Raw genomic sequence first — 25,413 nt, 5'->3', positions numbered from 1 at the left:
AAGTGACACAATTTCCCAAGTTAAAATAAATTAATGTTAGCAGGCAATATTAACTAAATATGCATGTTTAAAAATATGTACTTGTGCATTGATTTTAAAGAAAGGCATTGATGTTTATGGTTAGGTACACATTGGTGCAACGACAGTGCTTTTTTTGCGAATGCGCTTGTTAAATCATTACCCGTTTGGTGAAGTAGGCTGTGATACAATGAGAAATTAACAGGCACAGCATTGATTATATGCAACGCAGGACAAGCTAGATAAACTAATAATATCATCAACCATGTGTAGTTAACTAGTGATTATGTTAAGATTGATTGATTTTTATAAGATAAGTTTAATGCAAGCTAGCAACTTACCTTTGCTTCTTGCTGCACTCGCGTAACAGGTAGTCTGCCACACAGGCTCCTCATGGAGTGCAATGTAATCGGCCACAATCGGTATCCAAAAATGCGGATTACCGATTGTTATGATAACTTGAAATCGACCCCAATTAATCCGCCATTCCGATTAATAGGTCGACCTCTAATCACTGGTGCTTGAGGAGAGAAAACCATAAATATTGTAATGTTCTATAAGAGATCCTAATAGTGGATCCTGCTGTTCCCTACATATCAAAGATATAGCTCATGATGCAAAAAATAGGATCACATTCTATGATATGATGTACTATATTATACAAAATACAATTAAACATGTCGGTGAATTGACTGATGTTTCTTCATCTTGAAAGTATTGTAATTTATTGATGAGATGCTGATATGAATGGCTTAAACTTTACTATAGTAATTACTAGAAGGGTGTGGATATAACAGAGATAGAGATTGGTCAACACACACACACACCTACACACACAAAATAAGGTTAATGTCTGGCCACTATTTGTAAGTTATAGATGGAGTGGTCGATAACATTGAGAATGTGATTGTGGTAATGTTGATGGTATAATGGCTGCTCATACAGCAGCAATAAATGTTTATTTTGTATTTGGATTACTCAGCACCCCTACATCACACGACAATGGATGGTATTGTAACTCACTTCAGGTCAACTTCACTTGTTCCAGCATACAACAATCTATTCACGTGTGCGGAGTTGCTGTCTTTGAGTTAATGTTGACACTATGTTCAGATATAGCCTATTGCTCATTTATTGTCTGCTCAAAGGATCAAAGGCCACTATACTACCTCTTTCTCAGACACTCTCTCCCTTTCACTCTCTCACTCTCACTCATGCACACACCTATGTGTTCAGGTCTCGCATACTGGAGCAGAGTTTAACCTCTGACTCAGACTGGGTGTGTACCTCCATTTCTCTCTTCTCCTTTCCCTTTATTAACCTGTTGCTCAGACATCAGCTGCACACTATGTCTATATCGAATTGATTCAACTAATAAAACCATTACTTCCCATATTATCGTATTTTGCTTTCTAATGATAAACTAATAAAAACATTACTTCCCGTATTATCGTATTTTGCTTTCTAATGTTGCAAACAGAGAAGAATATTGTCCCAACAATTTCACAGTAGCCTTTAATACCTTAATATCAATTTCAGCAATTCGTTTGAATTCGCAAGATTCTTGAGGTATGGAAGGTTTAGGACCGTTATTATCGTTACTCGACCTTCCCAATAATCTTGTGAAGAGTGTGACAAATTAGTTCATTCTTTGCACAGTTCTCCGTCCTATTCCCAGCAGGAGAAAGTTAACTCCACCCAGAAATGTAGTCCACTGACGAAAAGTAACAAGGGCGTTTTTTCTTTTGAGACAGGTCTCCGTCCAAAAACAACACTCTTCGGTGTTCTCAGTAGTACAATATCGGCGCAACGGGAGACGTCGTCGACTGTGCGCGCAGGGACGAGCTCCATTGACGTTTAGGACTACATTTCTTTCAATACCATTTACATTTTTTAACAGAATTGCAAATCATAAACACGACTGGAAATTAGTATGTACGGCTCTCAAAGTAGACTTCCGACCATTATTCGGAGGACTAATTCTCGACCAGACCTGACGAGCGGCAGTTTCACCATTCCCAGGAATGACGGCAGCCAGGTCTTCGTCGGTGGAAACGGCTATCAACAGGAATATGGAGATGGATACACCTATTCACAAACTTACTCCAAATCTTCCTTGGGGGGAGGTGGAGGTGGAGGTGGAGGAGCCTACGGGGGGGTTGTTGGTGGGTCATACGGAGGGGATGGTGGAGGGGGCTACGGAGGTGGAGGTGGAGGGGGCTACGGAGGTGGAGGTGGAGGTGGCTACGGAGGGGGAGGGGGAGCAAGGTATGTAATGTGTACCGTACATGTATAATTACAGTTAGCCTAAATAAAGCACAGGGGAAATTACATGGTAACGAAATGATGCCGAGATTTGCAGATTTTTCACTTAAAATGTATACCAAACAAAAACCATTGAATTCAAAGTTGAACTAACCATAACCAACCACCATAAATAAGGACTACTTTTAACAATGTTCACTGAACATTTTACAAAAACACATTTACAGAAAGAACTGTGCAGACACAACGTTTGGTAACAGAATACAGTCTGAGGGACACTTTATCGTAATTCTCTTACCAAACTTTGTATCTGCACAGTTCTTCGTGTAAATGTGTTTTTGTAAAATGTTCAGTGTAAATCGTTAAAAGTAGTCCTTGTGCAGAGTTGTATGGTTTGGTATACTTTGAACCCAGTCTCAGCATAATTCCGTTAATGTCATTGGACCAATAGGCCTACACGAGAGTTTTAGATTCTAAAGTTTTATCTGCATTTTTGTCAAAATGTATAAATACCCCCATTTCATGATGTTAAATTCAAAAGTATACAATATATTTTTTTAAATGACTGACACCATTCAAACAATAGGGTTTGGAACTATAAAGCCAATTATCTGAGAATCATATTTTTTCAGATGGAACCTTACAGTGCCAGACTCTAGTGTAAATATCAACCTGGACTGTTTTAGATAAGTGTTGAATAGACCATTCATTATACATTGTACAATGAAAATGAATGAAACTCTGTTTTGCCAAATACATAATAACAGTCTATTTTATCTGCATATATTTTCATTATATCATTAGATCAGTAAATACCCCCAAAAATCCACGGTTTATTTAAAATATGTATTAATTATGATTACATTTAATTACACATTTAATACATTGAAATCAATGCTCTTTGATTTGAGGAATCAAAAGTATGATATATCCATAGCATTATACCCTTATAAAGTGCTGTTCCACATTATGTTTAGATGATAAAACTAAAGTCACACAATAGTGGTCAATTCCTTATTCTATAGAGTTTCAATAGCCTGGGTTACATTATCCAGAATACAATCACAGACATTACTCAACACATATTCTGGGTCAGAGCCAATATATTAAGATCCATTGAGCTGTGTTCAAGAGCTGAAACATGTTCGAAATGTTCAACACACCACACACACACACCTTAACTCGATCCTCACCCAGCTATTGCTCAAGAAGTGATGTCATTGAATGATGTCAACTACCTTGTTAATATTGTTCATATTAGTATAATGCAGATTACGAAAGTTATTATAATGGATGCTGTGTTTTGCAATATAATGCAATATAACAAATGTTGATGGTGTGTTCCTTGTTTTGTTATGTTTAGTGTGCAGAGCATCCAAAAGAAAGCTTTCTTCCTGCAAGGCCAGTGTCAGGAGTACCTGCAGAGAGTACAGCAGATTCTCCAGGCAGTAAGTACTCTGCATAGGTCAAAGCATAGTTATGGATGAAATCACACTTAAGCATGCATGACTGCATTTACACAGACACTGACACAAGACCATGTTTGGTTGTGGAAGAGCAGAATTTAAATAGTTTTAGCTTCAGCATAATGACATATCTTTTCACTTACAAATATGAAGCCATATTTTTTTCATTGATGTCTGGGATGTTTCTATGTAAACAGAAACAGGTTTATCTGTGTTGATGCAGCATTGGTAGCAGCATTGGTAGCAGCTGTGGTCTTCAGCTGTGCTGATAATATCTCACTCATCTCAAATTACTCAATAGAAAATAACTCTTTTTGCCTTTTTTGTCCATGAATGGGACATTTTTACAGGTCTGCTATCTTCATTTAATCACTCAGCCCCTACAAAAATGTAAATTCATTATAATTCATATAATTATTTACATTTTCTGTTGCTGCAGGATTATTTTCCTGCTGTGAGAAACTGTTCAAATAAGGTAGCAGATCTGTAGCAGCTTACTGGGCAGTCTTTTGGATAGTGTGGGTATGTTGACAGTACTGGGTTGTGTATGTGTGTATTATTGTACTGACCATATGATTGTCCTCCCCCAGCGTGGCCCAGCGGTGGAGGTGGACAAGCTGATGACTATGTCCTCTGAGACTATAGACCAACTGAATGAATGTGCCATAGAGCTGCAGCAAATGAGACAACCCAACGACAACATCATCAGGAGGCAAGGACAGCTGTCTGTGTGAGAGAGAGTCAGAGAGGGACGGAAAGAGTGCATCTGTGTTTGTGTACGTGTGAGAGAAAGAGAGAGTGTGTGTTTGTGTGTATTTGATAAATGCATTTGCATGTTTGTTTGCGTTTACATTTGTGCTTAAAAACAGATGGGACAAATCTCCTCTTAACTTTCATGCCTGACACTTCCTGTCTCTCCCTCCATACAGCGTACAGCAGCTCCAGAGCATGCAGAGTGGGATCATCTCCTCCATCAGTGGGACAACCCAGAGGCAGAACAGAGGAAGCATTGGCTGGGAGGAGAGAGGGAGGTCCTACGCTGATGCCATGTCCTGGATAGGCCAACAGAAGGTATTATAAAACCTGCATCATTTATTTAGTGATTCCCCATAAAGGTTGATTGTATAGGGTGTAACAGATGGCTTCATTGTTCTGGAACTCACCGCCTAGACAATATACCATCCTCATCTCCAAGCTCTAAACCGGTATAGAGCGGTAGGACATTGTGTGTGAGAGAGTGTTTGTGTGTGTGTGAAGGGAGGTTGAAGCATGACACCCATCTTATCGCAGAATCTGACCTGCTGAAACACAATACCACCACATGGACGCTCAGAAAGAGAGAGAGAGACAGAGAGATGAGAGCGAGGAAGACAGGAACAGAGACTTAGCAAGAGAGACAGGAACATGGGAAAAGGAGGAGAGGAGTGTAAAATCTGACACTCACCACTGACTCATTCCAATATGGGACATGACTGATCACTTACATGCATACGAGAACACACCCTGCACGCCTTGCTTCCAACAAATTCACTCACTCACACACACCACTCCCTGCCTCTCCCTCTCTCCCTATCCCTTCATCTCTCCCACCCCTTCCCTATCATTATCTCACCTAAGCTCTTCCTTTGTTCCTCATTGCTCAGATTTTTTCAACTCCCTCTGTGTCTTTCTGACTTTGTCACTGCATGTTGTGTACAGAACTTTGTCTCCTTCTCTATCACGTTGAGTCAATAAAGGTATTGGCAAGAGTGAAACGTTTCCTGACTCTCTCTCCCCATCCCCCACCTCTCTCTCTCTCCCTCCCCCTTCCCTCTCCCTCCCTGCCTCTCTAGTGACCCTACTGTATATGAGTTGTTACATAGCCTCTCTCCCCACACATATCTCCCTCCACCATATCTCCCTCAGGCTGTCCACAATTTAAAAAGTCATGGGGTGGAGGTGGCTGGGGTGGAGGTGGTTGGCCAGGGTGGAGGTGGTTGGCCACCCACCCACCCCCAGCCAGTTTCTACTGAGCAGAACTCAACCCTTTTTCTTATCAACGCTGAGTGGATTGGAGTGAACTCTTCAGGGGGAATAGTTGGAATAGTTTCCTACTGATGACAGACACACTGATCAGTTAACGGTTATTTACTGCCATCTAGAGAATAGACTTAGGAAGGACACATTTGTTCAGCCTTCCACACAAACAGATAATTGGTTTCGCTAGCACTTTATCACTTTGTCCGACAGCTGGTATGAACTGGTGTTCACCAGAAAATACTCAATAGAATTGCTAACTACATGACACCAAATTTTACTTATTTGAATGAATCCTGAAGCAGAGAGGTTGTTATTCAGTAATACTAATGCTATTATTGTGTATAATATTGAGTTAACACGGCGGCAGGGTAGCCTAGTGGTTAGAGCGTTGGACTAGCAACCGGAAGGTTGCAAGCTCAAATCCCTGAGCTGACAAGGTACAAATCTGTCGTTCTGCCCCTGAACAGGCAGTTAGCCCACCGTTCCTAGGTCGTCATTGAAAATAAGAATTTGTTCTTAACTGACTTGCCTAGTTAAATAAAGGTAAAAAAATCAAATAAAAAACACAGGCAAAACCTCATAATGTTGGTGCCATGATTTTACTTTGACTCAGTGTTGTTCGAGAAAATAGAGTAAGCTCTATCGCCTGTATATCTGTCTGTGTCTGTCTGCAGCGTCTGATCGAGACTTCTCCGTGGGGTGACGACGCGGCCACCATCGAGCAGCAGATCCTCAGCCAGAACAAGTTACACAGCTCTATACAGAGGAGCCATGAGGTGGATCACGCCAGGGATGAACTGGTGCGTACGATAGAGTTGACTATAACAGGTGCTCCATGGTCAGGTAATATAGCCATGAAAAACCTCTGTTCCTACTAATCGTCTGTGTGTCTTAACTCAGGCCCAAAAGGATGACAAGGGTGGCCTCCATTCCCTGCAGCAAGAATGGGACAGTCTGCAGGTATGAGTCCGTATTAACAACAAACTATTTAACAAAATAAAGTTATTTGATCATTCCTTTCTTCATAGTTGTATTCACTTGCCTCATTGGGCTCATCTTTGTTCATCTTCTCCTCTGTCAGAAAATGTCATTTGCTCGTACGGGCCAGCTGAGAGAGCTGCAGAACATCATCGAGGAGATCTCCAGGGCCATCATGTGGGTCAACGAGAGAGAGGAGGAGGAGCTGGTGTTCAACTGGGGAGACAAGAACATCGATGTCTACATCCCCAAGAAACAGGAGAGCTACTCTGTAAGGCCTTACAATACTGACATGAAATGTATCTATTCAGTGCATTTACTACTGTAGTCTCATGTTATCGCACTTCCAAAGTCTTGTTTTCACTCTGCTATTTACGAATGAACATGAAGTTGCAGAATATCAAGGTCTGGTAACCATGAGGAGATATGCCTCCTCGGCTGCGACACAAATGGCACCCTATACCCTATTTAGTGCACTCCTTTTAGTGCACTGTATAAAGAATAGGGGCCATCTAACTAGACTGTAGTAGTCCTTTTGTAGGTTTACTCACAGACAGTCTTATCTTTCTCTCCCAGAAACTGATGAGTGCCCTGGAGGAGAAAGAGAAGGAGCTGAACAAACTGAAGCAGAAAGTGGATGGTCTCCTGAAGAACAATCACCCAGCTTCAGACAAGATAGAGGTGAGAGTCACTTTAGCTAGATTTTCAGAATTCCATTAACATTTGGAACATTTTGGGAAAGTTACTGGATTTGTATAATTGTATGCTTAGCTCCCCTTTAAGCAGTGAAGTGGTAACATGATTTTGTTCTACAATATTAATGAAGTTGCTACTAACTAATAGGGTTGTTTGTTCCCCAGGCCTATATGGACACTCTGCAAACCCAGTGGAGCTGGCTGCTCCAGATCACCAAGTGTATTCATGTCCACCTGAAGGAGAACGCTGCCTACAGCCAGGTGAATACACACGTAGACATACTTGCATAAACACACACACACACACACACACACACACACACACACACACACACACACACACACACACACACACACACACACACACACACACACACACACACACACACACACACACACACACACACAAACACACACAAACACACACAAACACACAGATCACAGTATCTGTATCCCATGTTCTATTAACCTTCCCTCTCTACTGCAGTTCTTCAAGGAGGCCAATGAGACCTACAGCAAGCTGCAAAAGGACCATGAGATCATCCGTAAGAAGTTTACCTGTGATAAAGGAACACCTCTGGAGAACCTCACTGAGCTCCTGAAGAACCTCGAGGTACCTAACACTGAATGACACCTGAGAATGTTTCCATATGGGATCTCTCCCACAACTATCATATTTTCAACAAATATTTGATATGAGTAGCAAGCATTTTTGCAGATATCCCTCTTTGACCTCCTTGCTACTCAAATCAAATCTAATTTTATTTGTCACATACACATGGTTAGCAGATGTTAGTGCGAGTGTAGCGAAATGCTTGTGCTTCTAGTTCCGACAATGCAGTAATAACCAACAAGTAATCTAGCTAACAATTCCAAAACTACCACCTTATAGACACAAGTGTAAGGGGATAAAGAGTATGTACATAAAGAGCGGCATAGGTAAGATGCAGTAGATGGTATTGAGTACAGTATATACATATGAGAAGAGTATGTAAACAAAGTGGCATAGTTAAAGTGGCTAGTGATACATGTATTACATAAGGATGCAGTAGATGATATAGAGTACAGTATATACGTATACATATGAGATTAATAATGTAGGGTATATAAATATTATATTAGTTAGCATTGTTTAAAGTGGCTAGTGATATATTTTACATAATTTCCCATCAATTCCCATTATTAAAGTGGCTGGAGTTGAGTCAGTGTGTTGGCAGCAGCCACTCAATGTTAGTGGTGGCTGTTTAACAGTCTGATGGCCTTGAGATAGAAGCTGTTTTTCAGTCTCTCGGTCCCAGCTTTGATGCACCTGTACTGACCTCGCCTTCTGGATGATAGCGGGGTGAACAGGCAGTGGCTCGGGTGGTTGTTGTCCTTGATGATCTTTATGGCCTTCCTGTGACATCGGGTGGTGTAGGTGTCCTGTAGGGCATGTAGTTTGCCCCCGGTGATGCGTTGTGCAGACCTCACTACCCTCTGGAGAGCCTTACGGTTGTGGGCGGAGCAGTTGCCGTACCAGGCGGTGATACAGCCCGACAGGATGCTCTCGATTGTGCATCTGTAGAAGTTTGTGAGTGCTTTTGGTGACAAGCCAAATTTCTTCAGCCTCCTGAGGTTGAAGAGGCGCTGCTGCGCCTTCTTCGCGATGCTGTCTGTGTGGGTGGACCAATTCAGTTTGTCTGTGATGTGTACGCCGAGGAACTTAAAACTTACTATCCTCTCCACTACTGTTCCATCGAGGATAACTCGTTCTCTCACCTGTTTGCATGGCATGATTTAGAAATGGAAATGTGAACAAGATAATGCAAATGTCATAAGGTATGTAACAACTATATAGGATGCTTAAAGTTATTTAAAATAGTGGTACCATATTCTTCAGGGAAAGGTATAGGACACGTCCTGTTTCTGTGACCATTACATGACCTGTGTGTTTGTTTCCCCATGCAGAGAGAGAAAGAGAGGGTCATGGAAAATAAGAGGCAGGTGAAGCACCTGGTGAATAAGTCCAAGAGCATCGTGAGGCTGAGACCACGTAACCCTGAAGAGAAGAGCAGCACAGCTGTTATAGTACAGGCCCTGTGTGACTTCAAACAGGACCAGGTCAGCACCCACACATACGTACACACGCATTTTAAAGTGTTAACCCATGAACTGATGTCCCTTATACAAATTCTTACAATACTACCACCCCAAACACACATACAACATTTACGTAGAGAAGATCCGCAACAGTAGTGAGTTTACACTGTTTTGCATGTCCTACAGAAAGGGATCTTAAAGGGGGACGAGGGTATCCTGAAGGACAACTCCCAGCGCAGTAAGTGGCAGGTGACGGGTCCTGGAGGTCTGGACATGCTGATCCCATCTGTGTGTCTCCTCATCCCCCCGCCCAACCCCCTAAGCATCGGCCTGGCCAACAAGTAAGACCCCCTCGACAACCACACTGCTTGGACTAAATAACAGTGACATAAAAATGACATTACAGTACTTACAAATAATTTAATGAATGCTGGTGTCAGAATATGTCAACTGACTTTACACTGTTATGACACAAACAGATTAGTAACTGATCCTATGTTGTGTATTGCAGGAATGAACAGTACTATGAGGCTATCATGGGCATCTGGAATCAGCTCTACATCAACATCAAGAGCCTCATCTCCTGGCAGTACTGTGTCAAAGACATCAACCATATCAACTCCCTCACCCTCACCATGGTAAGGCCTTAAACAAGACTATGACTTACACTGCTGACAATCTGTCATACCAATCAATAAGTGCTACTCTCACAATATGAACAAGGAACAAAGGTTTTAGGTGGCAATACAACACAACCATTTGGACATATTTAACGTTGTGTTTGTGTGTTAGACATCTCAAGTGTTGGTCTTATTTAGACATTATTTAACTCTAACATCTCGTTATTTTTCATCCACAACAATAAGTAAGTAGATGTTTAATGAGCCCTCTTAGCCCACAGTAGTTGTAAATCTCACTCTTCCTTCCTCTCCATCACTCTCTCTCCTAGCTGTCCCAGATGCGTCCTGAGGAGTACCGTAACATCATTAAGAGTCTGGAGACTCACTACCAGGAGTTCCTCCGCAACAGCCACGGCTCTGAGATGTTTGGAGAGGATGAGAAGAAGAAGATGGAGGGCCAGTATTCTGGAGCCCAGAGCCACTACGACACACTGGTCATAGGGCTGCCTACATACAGTGAGTCCAAGGGTGCCTAGTCTACCCAGTGGAGCTTGTTAGATGGCTTAACGCCTTCCCTGTCTACATTACAAACTGCATCAGTTCAAGTGAATTAGTCGGGAAGGTTAATGGAATGAATTGAATAAAAACCAGTGGATACTGTGACCCAATTGCTACAGATGTTTGCCAAGAAATCAATTAGATTATGTTGGATGTCAGTTATATTAGGAATATGTATGGCTACTCAATTCGATGCCAGTCCACTAAATTCAAATTGGTTCCATTTCATTTCACAGATCAATCCAACGTGGTGGTGGTCCAGCCTGAGCCGCCCATCAAAGCTAACACTACCAAGATCACCCATACCTCATTGAAGGAGACCAGCATCTCCACCCAGGGCTCTAACATGAGCCTGACCCTGCTCAGTGACCTCCAAGCCCTCAGACGCAGGCTGGAGCTGGCTGAATCAGGCCTCAGCCACCACCTCCATGTTTCCCTGGGGGAGAACAGTGTGCAGGAGTGCTCACAGCACCTCCTGAAGCTGGAGGTATGCAACTGCATATCATCATTCATTCAATAGATGAAATGGGCCTGTGAGAAACATACACCTTCGCATTTCTTCCTCCTGTCTTTGTGTAATTTATGAGATAGCATGACTGGATAGGTGAACGCAATGTAAGGGAACCTATGTGGTCAATCCTATCCAATTGTGTTTTTGAATATTGGATTCATTTAAAGTGTTCAAAGATAGCCAATAGATGGCCACAGTGTCTTTCTCATTGAATAATGTCAATCATCTTAAATGCAAACTATTCTACATGATGTACTAACCCTTGTTTGTGAATCTCAGGGCATACACAATGACCTGGACGGTGTGCGTGATGAGTACCTGAGACTGAGGGAGAGGGTGGTGAAGCAGCTGGAGGGGACAGCAGCAGACTCGGAGCAGGCCATGTTCCTAAGGAAAGAGCTGGATCTCCTCAACCAGAAACTGGGAGATCTGCAGGGGCTGTCCTCTGCCTACCTCCAGAGGTACAGCTCTCACAGGAGCTCCTACCTCCTCGTCTTCTTCCTATGTTAAGAAGTAGATGAGAAAACTAACTGTTTAGCAAATGTTTATTGAGGGTATGTTTCACCTGTGTGAAATGGTTGTAGTTTGTTGTGGTGTTGTTTGTTGTTTCACTGTTGAAAGGTCTTGTTTATTGAAGTGGTTTTGTAACGTGGTCTCTGTGTGTATGTGTTCCCCGGGTAGACTGTCATATCTGCAGAACTTGCTCCAGAGCCTCATCCAGGCTGAGGATGTCATCAAGGTCCACGAGGCCCGTCTGACCGAGAAGGAGACCACTTCCCTGGATCTCAACGAGTTGGAGCGCTACAGAGCTACACTCAAGGTCAGACACACCATCAATCACCACTGCTGTCAATTCATATCTGTCAGTTAGTTCATCTATCTGTCAATCAATTCGGATTGTGAGCTGTGTAATATTGCCAAATAATATATGTATATACTGCTTTTGCAATTCAATATTCTAATTGTGCATTAGTGTTGTAGAACTGTGAGAGGGAGTATGTTTCAGCAAGATTCGTATCAGTGTCCAATAGTGTGTCTTGAGCATTGCCTGTTTTCTTTCCACTACAGCAAATGAAGTCTGACCTGGAACATAAGAGAGACCTTCTGACGGCCATGGAGAGTGACCTGGCCAATGCAGTCCACGTGAACAGTCAGATCTCAGCTTCCTTACACAAGTGTGATGTGGACCTGTCCAAGTACTCTGAGCTGGTGACCCAGATGTCTGACCGCTGGAGACGCATCCAGACACAGATCGACAGCAGGTGAGGACCCTTACATCTCTAAACATACACTTCTCACATACACTCTCGCAAACTCTTCAATACCCAGGCCGTGATACGTATTCAGTTCTGATGTCGCCTCTATGCCCAAGTAGTGGATCCTTCTTGCTAGTAATTCAGCAACTCTATTGACCATGGGACTAACTGTTCCTCTTCTCCCTCATTTTCTCCAGTAAATCAAGCTTTATTTATACAGCACATTTCAGACATGGAATGCAATGCACTGTGCTTCACAGGGAAAAAACAACTAAAAAACGATGAAAATAAAATCCTTGATATTTACTCCACAGCACACTTAAGAGGATAAAAACAAAACAATAACAATAAAAATTGAATGACTAAAAAGCACCGTAGGGAAAATAAAATCTTAAAAGGTGTGTTTTAAGATCTCTTAAATATGTCCATAGTTTCGGCCCTCCTCAGGTCTTCTGTCAGGCTATTCCAGAAGCTGGGGGCATAATTACATCCTCTCTCATCAGAGTGTGGGACCTGGAGAAGCAGGAGAAACAGCTGAGGCATTTCCAGCAGAGCAGCGGAGTGGTTGACCAGTGGATAGACAACGCTAGACAGCGCCAGGACACCCTGCAGACAGCCAAGTTTAGCAACATCCAGGCTGTCATGGAGCACCTCAACCAACAGAAGGTCGGCCACTGCACAGCCATACCCAAAATATATATTGTTATTGTTGTTGTGCAATTCTGTACAGTACAGACACTGACTGGTTGTTTCAGGTATGATTGATAGTTTCTAATGCACTCGTCACAAGCCCAGTATGTTTGATGGACAGGTGCTGCACAGTGAGATCAAAGGGAGGAAGGAGAAGGTGGAGGATGTACAGAAGGATGCGGACACCTGCGCTGCCTCCATTAAGGTGAATGCCATTCTTTCACAGCCTGTCATTCTCTCCACACCTTCAATGTGGTTGTCACTGAAAGTATCTTACCAGTTTGAATACCACATCAGCACCTAAATCCCTTCCATACTGTAGCATGTACAATACAAAGTGCCTGTGTTCACACGTGGTGCTACTTCATTCCAGGACTATGAGCTGCAGCTGGCCTCCTACAGTGCAGGACTGGAGACCCTGTTGAACATCCCTATCAAGAGAACCATGCTCCAGTCCCCTGCCACTGTGGTCAGACAGGAGGTAATGGAGCAGCCTGTCCAACAGCAGTAGACAGTGTTAAAAATACATCAGGGCTGTATTCATAAAGCGTCTCAGAGTAGGATCAGTTTATCTTTTTAGAGCATAATGAATACGGTTATATGGACAGGGGGCAGATCCTAGATGTTTTATCAATACAGTGACTGGTCTTTACCCTGCTAATGTGGGTACATGGGATCATGACGCCTGAGGTAGCATAAGGCCATTCATTACCATTATGTTCATCCAAATGTGGTAATCCTTGTTTTTTGGATTTTTTTTCTATTTGTCTCTATTAAAAAAAGTATCCTACATGTTGGCAAATAAGGTTTCCAATGAACTCTGTTGTAGTGGATGTTTTTTGTGGCTGCTTGTTTATTTATAAACTCTATAACTAACTCCACTAGGGTGCTGACCTCCAGTCTCGCTACATTGAGCTCCTGACCCGCTCCAGTGACTATTACAAGTTCCTGGGGGAGATGCTCAAGAACATGGAGGAACTGAAGGTAAGGGTGTGAAGGCACAATCATAAGAATAATGGGTTTGCGATATGTAATATATGTGTTCCCTCCGAATAAGACTGTACATTATACATTTCTAGTGACATGACTTTCCCTGGTTACGATTGGATTAGGGTAATCTGATCCGAAATCTGTTTTTCCGGTCAACCACTATCTCATTGCGACACTTTTTCCCTCCTCAGATTAGGAACACCAAGATTGAGATGCTGGAGGAGGAGCTTCGTCGTCTAAAGGAGGACATCGGGGGCCACAGCCAGAAGAACCGTTCCTTAGAGGACGCCCTGTCCCGGTACAAGCTGGAGCTCTCACAGTCTAAAGAACAACTCCTCTCCATGGAGGAGGTGAAGAGGACCACAGCTGTGCAGGTCAGCGTGGCCAGGGAGAACCTGGACAACACCAGCAGCCAGCTGACTGAGCTCAACGACAAGTTGGCCCGTCTCACCTACCAGCTGGACGAGGAGAAGAGGAAGAAGAGGCTGGCTGAGGAGCGCTATACAAGCCAGCAGGAAGAGTACGAGGCGGCCGTGCGCCGGCGCCAGAAGGAGCTGGACGAGCTCAACTGGTCCAAGATCGACTTGGAGAAGGCAGTGAAGGACAAGGAGCGCGAGCTGGAGAGGCTGAGGATGCAGCTGGAAGAGGAGGCCACGAGGAGGCGTGGGGCGGAGCAGGAAATCTCTAAGGTAAGAACCCAGTGCAACCAGGAGATGAGCAACCTTAAGCAAACCTTTGAGTCAGAGATCCACGTCACCAAGACCACCATCCTCAAGGCTTCTCAGCAGAAACAGGAGGACACGGCCGAGCTCAAACTACAGTGTGAGGGACTAGAATCAGATAAAAGGGATCTTGAAGAGGAGTTGAGGAGGTTGAGACTGTCTGTGACTCAGACTGAGGCGATGAGGAGGAAGGCAGAAGATGAGGCCCATCAGCAGAGGTCTACAGGGACGGAAGAGTCGAGGAGGAGGAGAGAGCTGGAAATACAGCTCCAGACTGTGGCCACCCAGAGAGGAGAGGAGGAACTGAGGCAGAAGGAGGAGCTGGCCGAGGCCACCAGGAGCAGCAAGGAGAAGAGCAGGCAGATCATTCTTCTGACACACAACCTGGAGGAGGAGGGCAAGAAGAGAAGTGCCCTGGAGATTGAGCTCACCAAGCTCAGGCAGTCCTACACTGAGCTGCAGACCAGTAATGCCACCTCTCGGGAGGTCATAAACAAGCTCAAGATCTCAGAGCAGGATATCCACCTGGTCCGAGTGGAGCTGGAAAAGCAGACAAATGAGAGGACCAAGGCTGAGACAACTGCCAACAGGCTGCAGAGCCGCATCCGGGACCTGCAGGCAATGGTGGACGGTCTGGAAGCGGAGATGGAGAAGCAAAAGAGAACAACCCAGGATGAGTTCACCCGCAGGAAGAGGATTGAGTCTGAGCTGGAGAAGATGACCCAGAGCTGCAGAGAACACACCACCACCCTCAACACCTTCAGGGCCAGGCAGGAAGAGGTGTCCACCTCAGGGAGGAAGTACGAACAGGAGCTCAGGGCTCTCCAGGAGGCTCTGGACAAGAGCCTGCGGGAGCACAAGGCCACCACGGAGCACCTGGCGCTGGCATCTGCAGAGTTAAAGGCTCTCCAACAGCAGCTCTTCCAAGAGCAGGGGAAGGTCCGTGAAGTCAATCTCCGCAACGAGAGCCTCTACAAAACCATAGAGGAGAAGAGCCGGCTGCTCAATGATGCCACCACAGAGATCGAGAAACTTCAGAGCCTTACTCAGAATCTGACCAAGGAGAGGCTGAGGCTAGAGGAGGAACTGAGAGGAGTGAAGCAGGAGAAAGAGCAACTAAAACTTAACAGAGATAGTGTGGATGGAGAGAGCCAAGCCCAGATCTCATCCCTGCATGTCCAGCTGCAGAGCAGCAGCAAGATGACACTGGAACTCCAAGCCCTCATCAAAGACCTGACCAAGGAGAGGGAAAAGCTAAAGTCGGATTTGGACAAAGTCCAAAAGCAATCCATAGAGGTATTTTGATTGATCTGAGGGGCAAATTCCAAATAATTCAAACAAATCTGCATGAATGAATGAGTGGCACTGGGAGGATTAAGTTCAAATAATTTACAGTGGGGTCCAAAATTATTGGATCCCTTAATAAAGATGAATGAAAAAAATATTTAAAAAATCATACAAATACTGAGCTATAGTGAATGGTCAAAAAAATATATACACTACCGTTCAAAAGTTTGGGGTCACTTAGAAATGTTCTTATTTTCAATGAAAACATACATGAAATTAGTTGCAAAATGAATAGGAAATATAGTCAAGACGTTGACATGGTAATACATAAGGATTTTTAATTGAAATAATAATTGTGTTCTTCAAACTGCTTTCGTCAAGTAATTTGCAGCAATTACAGCCTTGCAGACTTTTGGCATTCTAGTTGTCAATTTGTTGAGGTAATCTGAAGACATTTCACCCCATGCTTCCTGAAGCACCTCCTATCAGGAATCAAGGTAAGACCCAGATGCAGACACGTCGAATTGACAATGGTTTAATAGTCCAACAGGGGCAGGCAATAGACAGGTCAAGGCAGGCAGGGGTCAGTACCGGACGGCAGGCAGGGTCAGGGTAGGCAGAGGTCAACAATCCAGAGGTGGGGCAAAGGCACAGGTCGGCAGTCAAGGTCTGGCAGAGTGGTCAGGACAGGCAAGGGTTAAAACTAGGAGGGCGAGAAAAAGGAGAGACTGGGAAAAGCAGGAGCTAGCAACGGATAAACAGTGAACACATGTATAAATACGGATAGCCATACGTAGCACTTTTTCTCCAATCTCCCCCTGTCCAGTGTCTATGTTTTTCTGCCCATCTTAATCTTTTATTTTTATTGGCCAGTCTGAGATATGTTTTTTTCTTTGCAACTCTGCTTAGAAGGTCAGTATCCCGGAGTCACATCTTCACTGTTGACATTGAGACTTGTGTTTTGCAGGTACTATTTAATGAAGCTGCCAGTTGAGGACTTGTGAGACACTCTAATATAATTGTCCTCTTGCTCAGTTGTGCACCAGGGCCTCGCACTCCCACTCCCACTTTGGCCAGGGCGCAGTTGTAAATGAGAACTTGTTCTCAACTCAACCTTGTTAAATAAGGTGAAATAAAATTAAATAAATAAAACTTCTCTTTCTATTCTGGTTAGAGACAGTTTGTGCTGTCCTGTGAAGGGAGTAGTACACAGCGTTGTACGAAATCTTCCGTTTCATGGCAATTTCTGGCCTACTTTTCTTAGAACAAGAATAGACTGATGAGTTTCAGAAGAAAGGTCTTCGTTTCTGGCCATTCTGGCCATTTTGCCTGTAATCGAACCCACAAATGTTAATTTTATTTTATTTTATTTCACCTTTATTTAACCAGATAGGCAAATTGAGAACAAGTTCTCATTTACAACTGCGACCTGGCCAAGATAAAGCATAGCAGTGTGAACAGACAACAACACAAAGTTACACATGGAGTAAACAATAAACAAGTCAATAACACAGTAGAAAAAAAAGAAACAAGTCTATATATATTGTGTGCAAAAGGCATGAGGAGGTAGGCGAATAATTACAATTCAGCAGATTAACACTGGAGTGATAAATGATCAGATGGTCATGTGCAGGTAGAGATACTGGTGTACTGGTGAGAAATGCTTGTTGAAGTTTTCGATTAACATGGATTTATCAGTGGTGACCGTGTTACCTAGCCTCAGTGCAGTGGGCAGCTGGGAGGAGGTGCTCTTTTTCTCCATGGACTTTACAGTGTTCCAGAACTAGTTAGAGCTACAGGATGCACATTTCTGCTTGAAAAAGCTGGCCTTTGCTTTCCTGACTGACGGTGTGTATTGGTTCCTGACTTCACTGAAGAGTTGCATATCGCGGGGACTATTCAATGCTATTGCAGTCCGCAACAGGATGTTTTTGTGCTGGTCGTGGGCAGTCAGGTCTGGAGTGAACCAAGGGCTATATCTGTTCTTAGTTCTGCATTTTTTTGAACGGAGCATGCTTATCTAAAATGGTGAGGAAGTTACTTTTAAAGAATGACCAGGCATCCTCAATTGACGGGATGAGGTCAATATCCTTCCAGGATACCTGGGCCAGGTCGATTAGAAAGGCCTGCTCACAGAAGTGTTTTAGGGAGCGTTTGACAGTGATGAGGGGTGGTCGTTTGACTGCAGACCTGTAGCGGATACAGGCAATGAGGAAGTGATCGCTGAGATCCTGATTGAAGACAGCGGAGGTGTATTTGGAGGGCCAGTTGGTCAGGATAACGTCTATGACGGTGCCTTGTTTACAGATTTAGGGTTGTACCTGGTGGGTTCCTTGATGATTTGTGCGAGATTGAGGGCATCTAGCTCAGATTGTAGGACTGCCGGGGTGTTAAGCATATCCCAGTTTAGGTCACCTAACAGAACAAACTCTGAAGCTAGACGGGGGGCGATCAATTCACAAATGGTGTCCAGGGCACAGCTGGGAGCTGAGGGGGGTCGGTAGCAGGCGGCAACAGTGAGAGACTTATTTCTGGAGAGAGTCATTTTAAAAATTAGTAGTTCGAACTGTTTGGGTATGGACCTGGAAAGTATGACATTACTTTGCAGGATATCTCTGCAGTAGACTGCAACTCCGCCCCCTTTAGCAGTTCTATCTTGATGGAAGATGTTATAGTTGGGTATGGAAATCTCAGAATTTTTGGTGGCCTTCCTAAGCCAGGATTTAGACACGGCAAGGACATCAGGGTTGGCAGAGTGTGCTAAAGCAGTGAGTCAAACTGATGTTGACATGCATGAAACCAATGCTTTTTCGATCACAGAAGTCAACAAATGAGGGTGCCTGGGGACATGCAGGGCCTGGGTTTACCTCTACATCACCCTCTCCAGATACTGAACTAGTCTACAGTTAATGCTCCAGATACTGAACTCGTCTAAAGAAGGACAGTTTTATTGCTTCTTTAATCAGTATGACTGTTTTCAGCTGTGCTAACATAATTGCCAAGGTGTTTTCTCATGATCAATTAGCCCTTTAAAATTATAAACTTGGTTTAGCTAACACAACGTGCTATTGGAACACAGGAGTGATGGTTTCTGATAATAGGCCTCTGTACACCTATGTAGATATTCCATAAAAAATATGCAATTTCCAGCTACAATAGTCATTTACAACATTAACAATATCTACACTGTAGATACACCGTAGATTCTTCTGAACGGTAGTGTATATATTTTATACTAATACAATTGCTCATAGAAATATATTTTGTTTATCAAGAAGTTATAAAAAATTCTCAAAAGATAGGGGTAAAAATTATTGGATCACATGTTTTCAATAATCCAGCTCCCTACCCTTGCGAGGATAGCCCCACTGAGCATTGGAGAACACATTGGGATGGATCTTAGACCATTCCTCCATACAGAATACCTTCAGATCCTTGATATACTTGTTGATTTTGTTGTCAATTAACAATTTGTTTGTGGATTTTGATGTGTGCTTGGGGTTATTGTCTTGCTGGAAGATTCACTTGTGGTCTAGTTTCAGCCTCCTTGCAGAGGCAACCATTTATTTAACCAGGTAGGCAAGTTGAGAACAACTTCTCATTTACAATTGCGACCTGGCCAAGATAAAGCAAAGCAGTTCGACACATACAACAACACAGAGTTGTTACACATGGAGCAATGGTCATATGGCAGGAAAATAGGGATCTTTGGCCATGCACACCAGCGATGCGTTTGACCTTTGAAAGAACAATGTAGAAAATATCTCATCCCTAATGTCAAGAAATGGTTCATTGAACAGAAAATCGAAGTTTCCGGACATGATCCCATTGAAAACCTGTGGTTTGATTTGAAGAGGGCAGAGTCCATAAGCAGAGACGAAGGATATTAAGGATCTGGAAATATTCTGTATGGAGGAATGGTCTAAGATGCCTCCCAATGTATTCTTCAATCTCATAAAATATTTTAGAAAAAGTCTCAGTGTTGTTATCCTCGCAAGGGGAGGGTGCTGGAGTATTGGAAACAGGGGAACCATTTTTTGGTGTAAATACAAATCTCTTTATCTCTTAAATATAGCATTTCCACAAAAATATTTTGCACACTATGGCTCAGTATTGGTATTATTTGTTTTATAGTCTTTTTTGCTCATCTTTATCAAGGGACCGACTAATTTTGGACCCCACTGAATGTGATGATTCAGTGTTTTCTATGATTCTGATTCTGATCTACTAAGGTTTTGGCTAACCATTTATGGGGCATTTTTAAACTATGTATAAGGCATTTACAAACACTATGCTCACAATGTATTCATCATTATTCCCATATTTGTAAATGTTAGCTAGAAATTCACACATTTATATACACACCTGCTCTTTCAATGACATAAATTGACCGGGTGAATCCAGGTGAAAGCAATGATCACTAATTGGTGTCACTTGTTAAAACCACTTCGATCAGTGTAGATCAAGGGGAGGAGACATGTTAATGAAGGATATTTAAGCCTTGAGACAATTGAGACATGGATTGTATATGTGTGCCATTCAGTGCCTTTGAACGGGGTATGCTAGTAGGTGCCAGGCGTATCGGTTTGAGTGTGTCAAGAACTGCAACGCTGCTGGGTTTTTCACTGCAACGCTGCTGGGTTTTTCACTCTCAACTATTTCCCGTGTGCATCAAGAATGTTCCACCTCCCAAAGGACATCCATGCAACTTGACACAACTGTGGGAAGCGTGGGAGTCAACATGAGACAGCATCACCTTTGGAAAGCTTTCGACACCTTGTAGTCCATGCCCCGACTAATTGAGGCTGTTCTCAGGGCAAAAGGGGGTGCAACACAATATTAGGAATGTGTTGTACACGCAGTATATTTCCTTATATATCCTGTGTTGTGTGCTTATTCTTTTATCAGGGACTGATGGATTGACTACCAATGGCATGCCCATCTTTTTTGTTGTTGAAATTACACTGGTCACCAATATGTCTTGTTCTCTGTTTCCCATCCAGACCTCCATGATTGTGCAGAAGTCTCAGACCCACTACACTGAAATCCTGTCTGATAGGGATGCCCTTCTGATCAAGTTGAAGCAGCTGGAACAGGACAAGTCCCACCAGGGTCACTATAAAGAGGAACTGAATCGCATCAAGGTTTCCCTGGAGACTGAGCTGCGCAACAAACAGCGTCTCCAAGAAGAACGAGATAAGATGCAAAAGGACTTCACCTACTGGAAGAGCCAGTACGAACTGAAGGAGACCCAGATGAGGCAGAGCGACTCGGACAAGGGCAAGATGGAGAGGGAGAGACTCTCCCTGAAGAGCGAGTTGGAGCGTATGATAGTGGAGCTGAGGACCGTGGAGGAGAGGTATAAGGGCAGACTGCAGAGCTCAGAGAGGGAGGTGTCAGACCTGGCCCTGAAGAGAGATGCTCTGGAGAAGGAGTTGCGGAGGCGTCAGCAGAGACCTGACTCCATGAGCATCCAGACCCAGACAGACGAGAAGGTGGTCACCGTTGACCCGTCTAAACTGGTTTTCGATGGGGTCCGCCGTAAGGTCACCGCCCACCAGTTGTGTGACTGTGGCATTATCAGCAAGGCCACCTTGGAGCAGCTGCTGAAGGGAAAGAGGACCGTGGAGGATGTGGCCGTCGACATCCAGCTTAGCCTCAAGGGAACAGGCGTCATTGCAGGCATGGTCAGAGGACCCCAGGGCAGGATGTCCATCACTGAAGCCAAGACCAAGAACCTTCTGAGCAAAGAGAGTGCCCTAATGCTACTGGAGGCCCAAGCTGCCACCGGCCACATCATGGACCCCAAGTTTAACGAGAAGATGTCTGTTGATGCTGCCTCCTCCAGAGGAGTGGTGGACACAGACGATAGAGACGCCCTCATGACAGCTGAAGCAGCCAGTGCAGGCTTCAAAGATCCATACACCGGCAAGCTGCTGTCCATTGGACAGGCTCTGAAGCTGAAACGTCTGGACAAGGAGACAGCCCTCCGGTTGCTACAGGCCCAGGAGTCTGTTGGAGGAATCCTAGACCCAGTTCTGAGTGTGTTCCTGCCCAAAGACCTTGCCCTTGACCGCAATCTGATTGATGAAGACCTCTACAGGGCTCTGAACAAGAAGCCAGCCTGCTATCTGGATCCAGTCACTGAGAAGAAGATCAGCTACAGTGACCTAATGTTGAAGTGTAGGATTGAGCCCGCCTCTGGCATGCTGCTGCTCTCAGCCCCGGAAAAGCCCATGACCGTGCAGGGCCTCAGGGGAGAGGTGTCCGTCACAGAGCTGATCAACTCCAACTTGCTGTCTGAGACAGATGTACAAAAGCTGAACCAGGGCAAGCTCAGCAGCAAGGACATCGAGGACAAGCTCAAGAACTACCTGCATGGTTCTAACTGTATAGCAGGGATCTATGATGAAGCCAACAACAGGGCAATGACCTTCTACCAGGCCATGAAGGATGGTCTGCTCAGACAAGGAACCACCCTGGAGCTTCTGGAAGCCCAGGCTGCCTCTGGCTTCATGATCGACCCTGTCAACAATGTCTGCCTGACTGTGGATGAGGCCTGGAAGAGAGGCCTTGTGGGCAAAGAGTTCAAGGACAAGCTGATGTCTGCAGAGAGGGCTGTCACTGGATACAAAGACCCACACACTGGCAAGACCATCTCCCTCTTCCAAGCCATTGAGAAGGATCTGATTGAGAAGGGCCATGGGATCAGGCTGCTTGAGGCTCAGATAGCCAGCGGTGGCATCATCGACCCTAAGGAGAGCCACCGTATCGATGTAGACATTGCCTACAAGAGGGGCTACTTCGACGAGGAGATGAATGAGATCCTGACCTATGAAGGAGATGACACCAAGGGCTTCTTTGACCCCAACACCCAAGAGAACCTGACCTACCTGCAGCTGAAGGAGAGGTGCATCACAGACCCCAAGACTGGCCTGGTTCTCCTACCCCTGAGAGACAAGACCAAGCCCCAGCAGACGGTTCAGCAGAGCAGCCAGAATACCATCCTCCGTAAGAGGAGGGTAGTGATCGTGGACCCTGACACTGGAATAGAGATGACCGTGAGGGAAGCCTACCATAAAGAGCTCATTGACTATGACACCTTTCTAAGTCTTTCAGAGCAGGAGTGTGAATGGGAGGAGATCACCATCACAGCTTCTGATGGTTCAGCCCGTCTGGTGGTGGTGGACAGGAAGACAGGCACCCAGTATGACATCCAGGACTCCCTGGACCGTGGCATCATTGACCAAACATCTCTGGAGCAGTACCGATCAGGAACCCTGACTCTCCCTCAGTTCGCTGACCTCATCACCAGCAATAGCAACCTCAGCGAGTTGACAATGACCGCCAGAAACATGGAGGATGTGGCCACCTGCAGCAGCCCCCCCCAGGCCCGCCCCTCTTCCCCCACTGTCCGCAAGCGCTTCAATAACATCTCCATCATCTTCTCCCCGCCAGAGGAGTTTGACGAAGGGAGCCCTGTTGCGGCCATCTTTGACACTGAGACGATGGAAAAGATCACCATTCCGGAGGCTCTACGGAGAGGCTTAGTGGACGCGATTACAGCTCAGAGGTTGCTGGAGGCCCAGGCGTGTACTGGAGGCATCATCAACCCCACAAATGGTCAGAGGCTCAACCTACAAGATGCTGTTCACCAAAGCATCATTGACAATGACATGGCCACCAAGCTGAAGCCAGCCCAGAAGGCCTTTATGGGCTTTGAGGACATGAAGACCAAAAGGAAGATGTCTGCGGCCGAGGCCATGAAGGAGAAATGGCTGCCTTATGAGGCCGGACAGAGATTCCTGGAGTTCCAATACCTGACAGGAGGTCTGCTGGAGCCCGGTACGGGCCAGCAGACCTCTATCGAGGAGGCAATCCGACGAGGCTGGCTGGACGGTCGTGGAGCCCAGAAGCTCCAGGACACGCGGAGCCACGCCAAGAACCTGACCTGCCCCAAAACCAAGCTGAAGATCTCCTACAAGGAGGCCATGGATAGCTGCATGGTGGAGGAAGGCAAAGGCATGAAGATGCTCCAAGCCTCCTCCATATCCACCAAGGGCATTAGTAGCCCCTACAACGTGTCCAACCCAGGCTCCCGTTCGGGCTCCAGGACTGGCTCTCGTACAGGGTCTAGGAGTGGCTCTCGCAGGGGCAGTGTGGATTACTCCTCCAGTTACAGCTCCTTCACAACTTCTTCCTCCAACACCTTTTGCTCCAACTGACAGTTCTATTATTAAACACACTTACAGAGAAAAGAGGGTGTGGAGTAGATTGGAGTAGACTGCCTATGTGATGTGGAACATTTGTTATGGTTATGGAAAATGGAAAGTGGGTTAGGTGGGGTTAGCATTTGTGATGTCGTATATTTTCATTAATTGTGTTTAGTTGGTGTTTTGTGCTGTCAACTAAATCTGGTTGGGGGCATAAAGGCTGGGTATATTGAGAAATATGTTAGAATGTTTTGTTTGGATTCATTCTGGATCTATGTCAATGTTTAGATTTGTTTAAACTTGGGTAAAAAGGAATTTAGTGTTGAAATATATAACATTTTACCAACAAAAAAAACCTGCTTTTAAATTGTACTTAGCTTTGTTTTTATGTAGACACATGGTTGTTGTTTAATTTGAATGGGAGGGAATCAATTACTGTTTCAAAGATCCTTGGCTCACAGCATCCACAACAGGGGTAGGCAACTAGATTAGGCCACAGGACCATTTTTGACAGAGCGAATGGCCTTGCCTTGGAAAATAGTAAGAATCATTTGTACACTGCAAATTGACCACAACTAAGCCCCAAAATAGATTATATTTGAAAATAACAATCACTTTTTAAAAACATTATTTGTGGGAATACTTGTGAAAATATTTAGTAAATGAAACACATTTTTAGCTGAATGGCAGGTGATTTTAGTCTTTTTGACCAAAAACTAACCCCCACTCTACTTGATAATGGCATATATTTTACAACACAATGTGCTGAATTATAAAACAAGTAATAAACCATTATGAATGAAATAATGTTGTATTCCAAAGGATTGAAAAATAAAAGTTTATAATTCCCAACAGTCATTTGTGAGTGTCCTGTAGAGTTCTTCATAGGTCCATCATTAGTCTATAGAGATTTAGGAAGCATAATAATAAGGAGAATATTCCCTCATACTATGATGATAATGCAATGCTGCTTTTCAACTGTAACACCAGTGTTCCACTAGTGTTTACACCCTTCTGTTATCCAGTCCTACCTGTGTTTCCATAGG

The 25,413-nt window shown here is 44.3% G+C and overlaps 1 protein-coding gene across 2 annotated transcripts; it reads left to right on the top strand.

Annotated features, from left to right (window-relative positions):
• Positions 1-2,230: 2,230 nt before the first annotated feature.
• On the top strand, positions 2,231-25,225 carry LOC118402011 (desmoplakin-like). Of its 2 annotated transcripts, none has more exons than XM_052476874.1 (24): positions 2,231-2,286; positions 3,647-3,731; positions 4,340-4,461; positions 4,679-4,820; positions 6,443-6,568; positions 6,669-6,728; positions 6,850-7,017; positions 7,323-7,427; positions 7,607-7,702; positions 7,929-8,054; positions 9,389-9,541; positions 9,707-9,861; positions 10,032-10,158; positions 10,470-10,656; positions 10,935-11,185; positions 11,489-11,670; positions 11,891-12,029; positions 12,278-12,471; positions 12,969-13,131; positions 13,277-13,360; positions 13,529-13,636; positions 14,041-14,139; positions 14,337-14,834; positions 21,158-25,225. In XM_052476874.1, the coding sequence occupies exons 3-24, from the start codon at positions 4,370-4,372 to the stop codon at positions 24,377-24,379; spliced, it is 6,477 nt and encodes a 2,158-aa protein (XP_052332834.1). In that variant the 5' UTR covers positions 2,231-2,286; positions 3,647-3,731; positions 4,340-4,369; the 3' UTR covers positions 24,380-25,225. The 2 variants fall into 2 exon arrangements, with proteins under 2 accessions (XP_052332834.1, XP_035655692.2); XM_035799799.2 differs by having other exon boundaries at positions 14,337-16,163.
• The last annotated feature ends 188 nt before the right edge of the window (positions 25,226-25,413 follow it).

This window comes from Oncorhynchus keta, chromosome 23, assembly GCF_023373465.1.
Source record: "Oncorhynchus keta strain PuntledgeMale-10-30-2019 chromosome 23, Oket_V2, whole genome shotgun sequence".
Classification (NCBI taxonomy): Eukaryota; Metazoa; Chordata; class Actinopteri; order Salmoniformes; family Salmonidae; genus Oncorhynchus; species Oncorhynchus keta.
This window is presented reverse-complemented; position numbering and strand designations above follow the sequence as displayed.

Coding starts and splice junctions, on each gene's coding strand:
- LOC118402011 (XM_035799799.2), top strand. CDS start 4,370: ATGACTATGTCCTCTGAGACTATAGACCAACTGAATGAATGTGCCATA. Junction 10,657..10,934: donor CATAGGGCTGCCTACATACA/GTGAGTCCAAGG, acceptor TTCATTTCACAG/ATCAATCCAACGTGGTGGTG. Junction 13,637..14,040: donor CCACTGTGGTCAGACAGGAG/GTAATGGAGCAG, acceptor TAACTCCACTAG/GGTGCTGACCTCCAGTCTCG.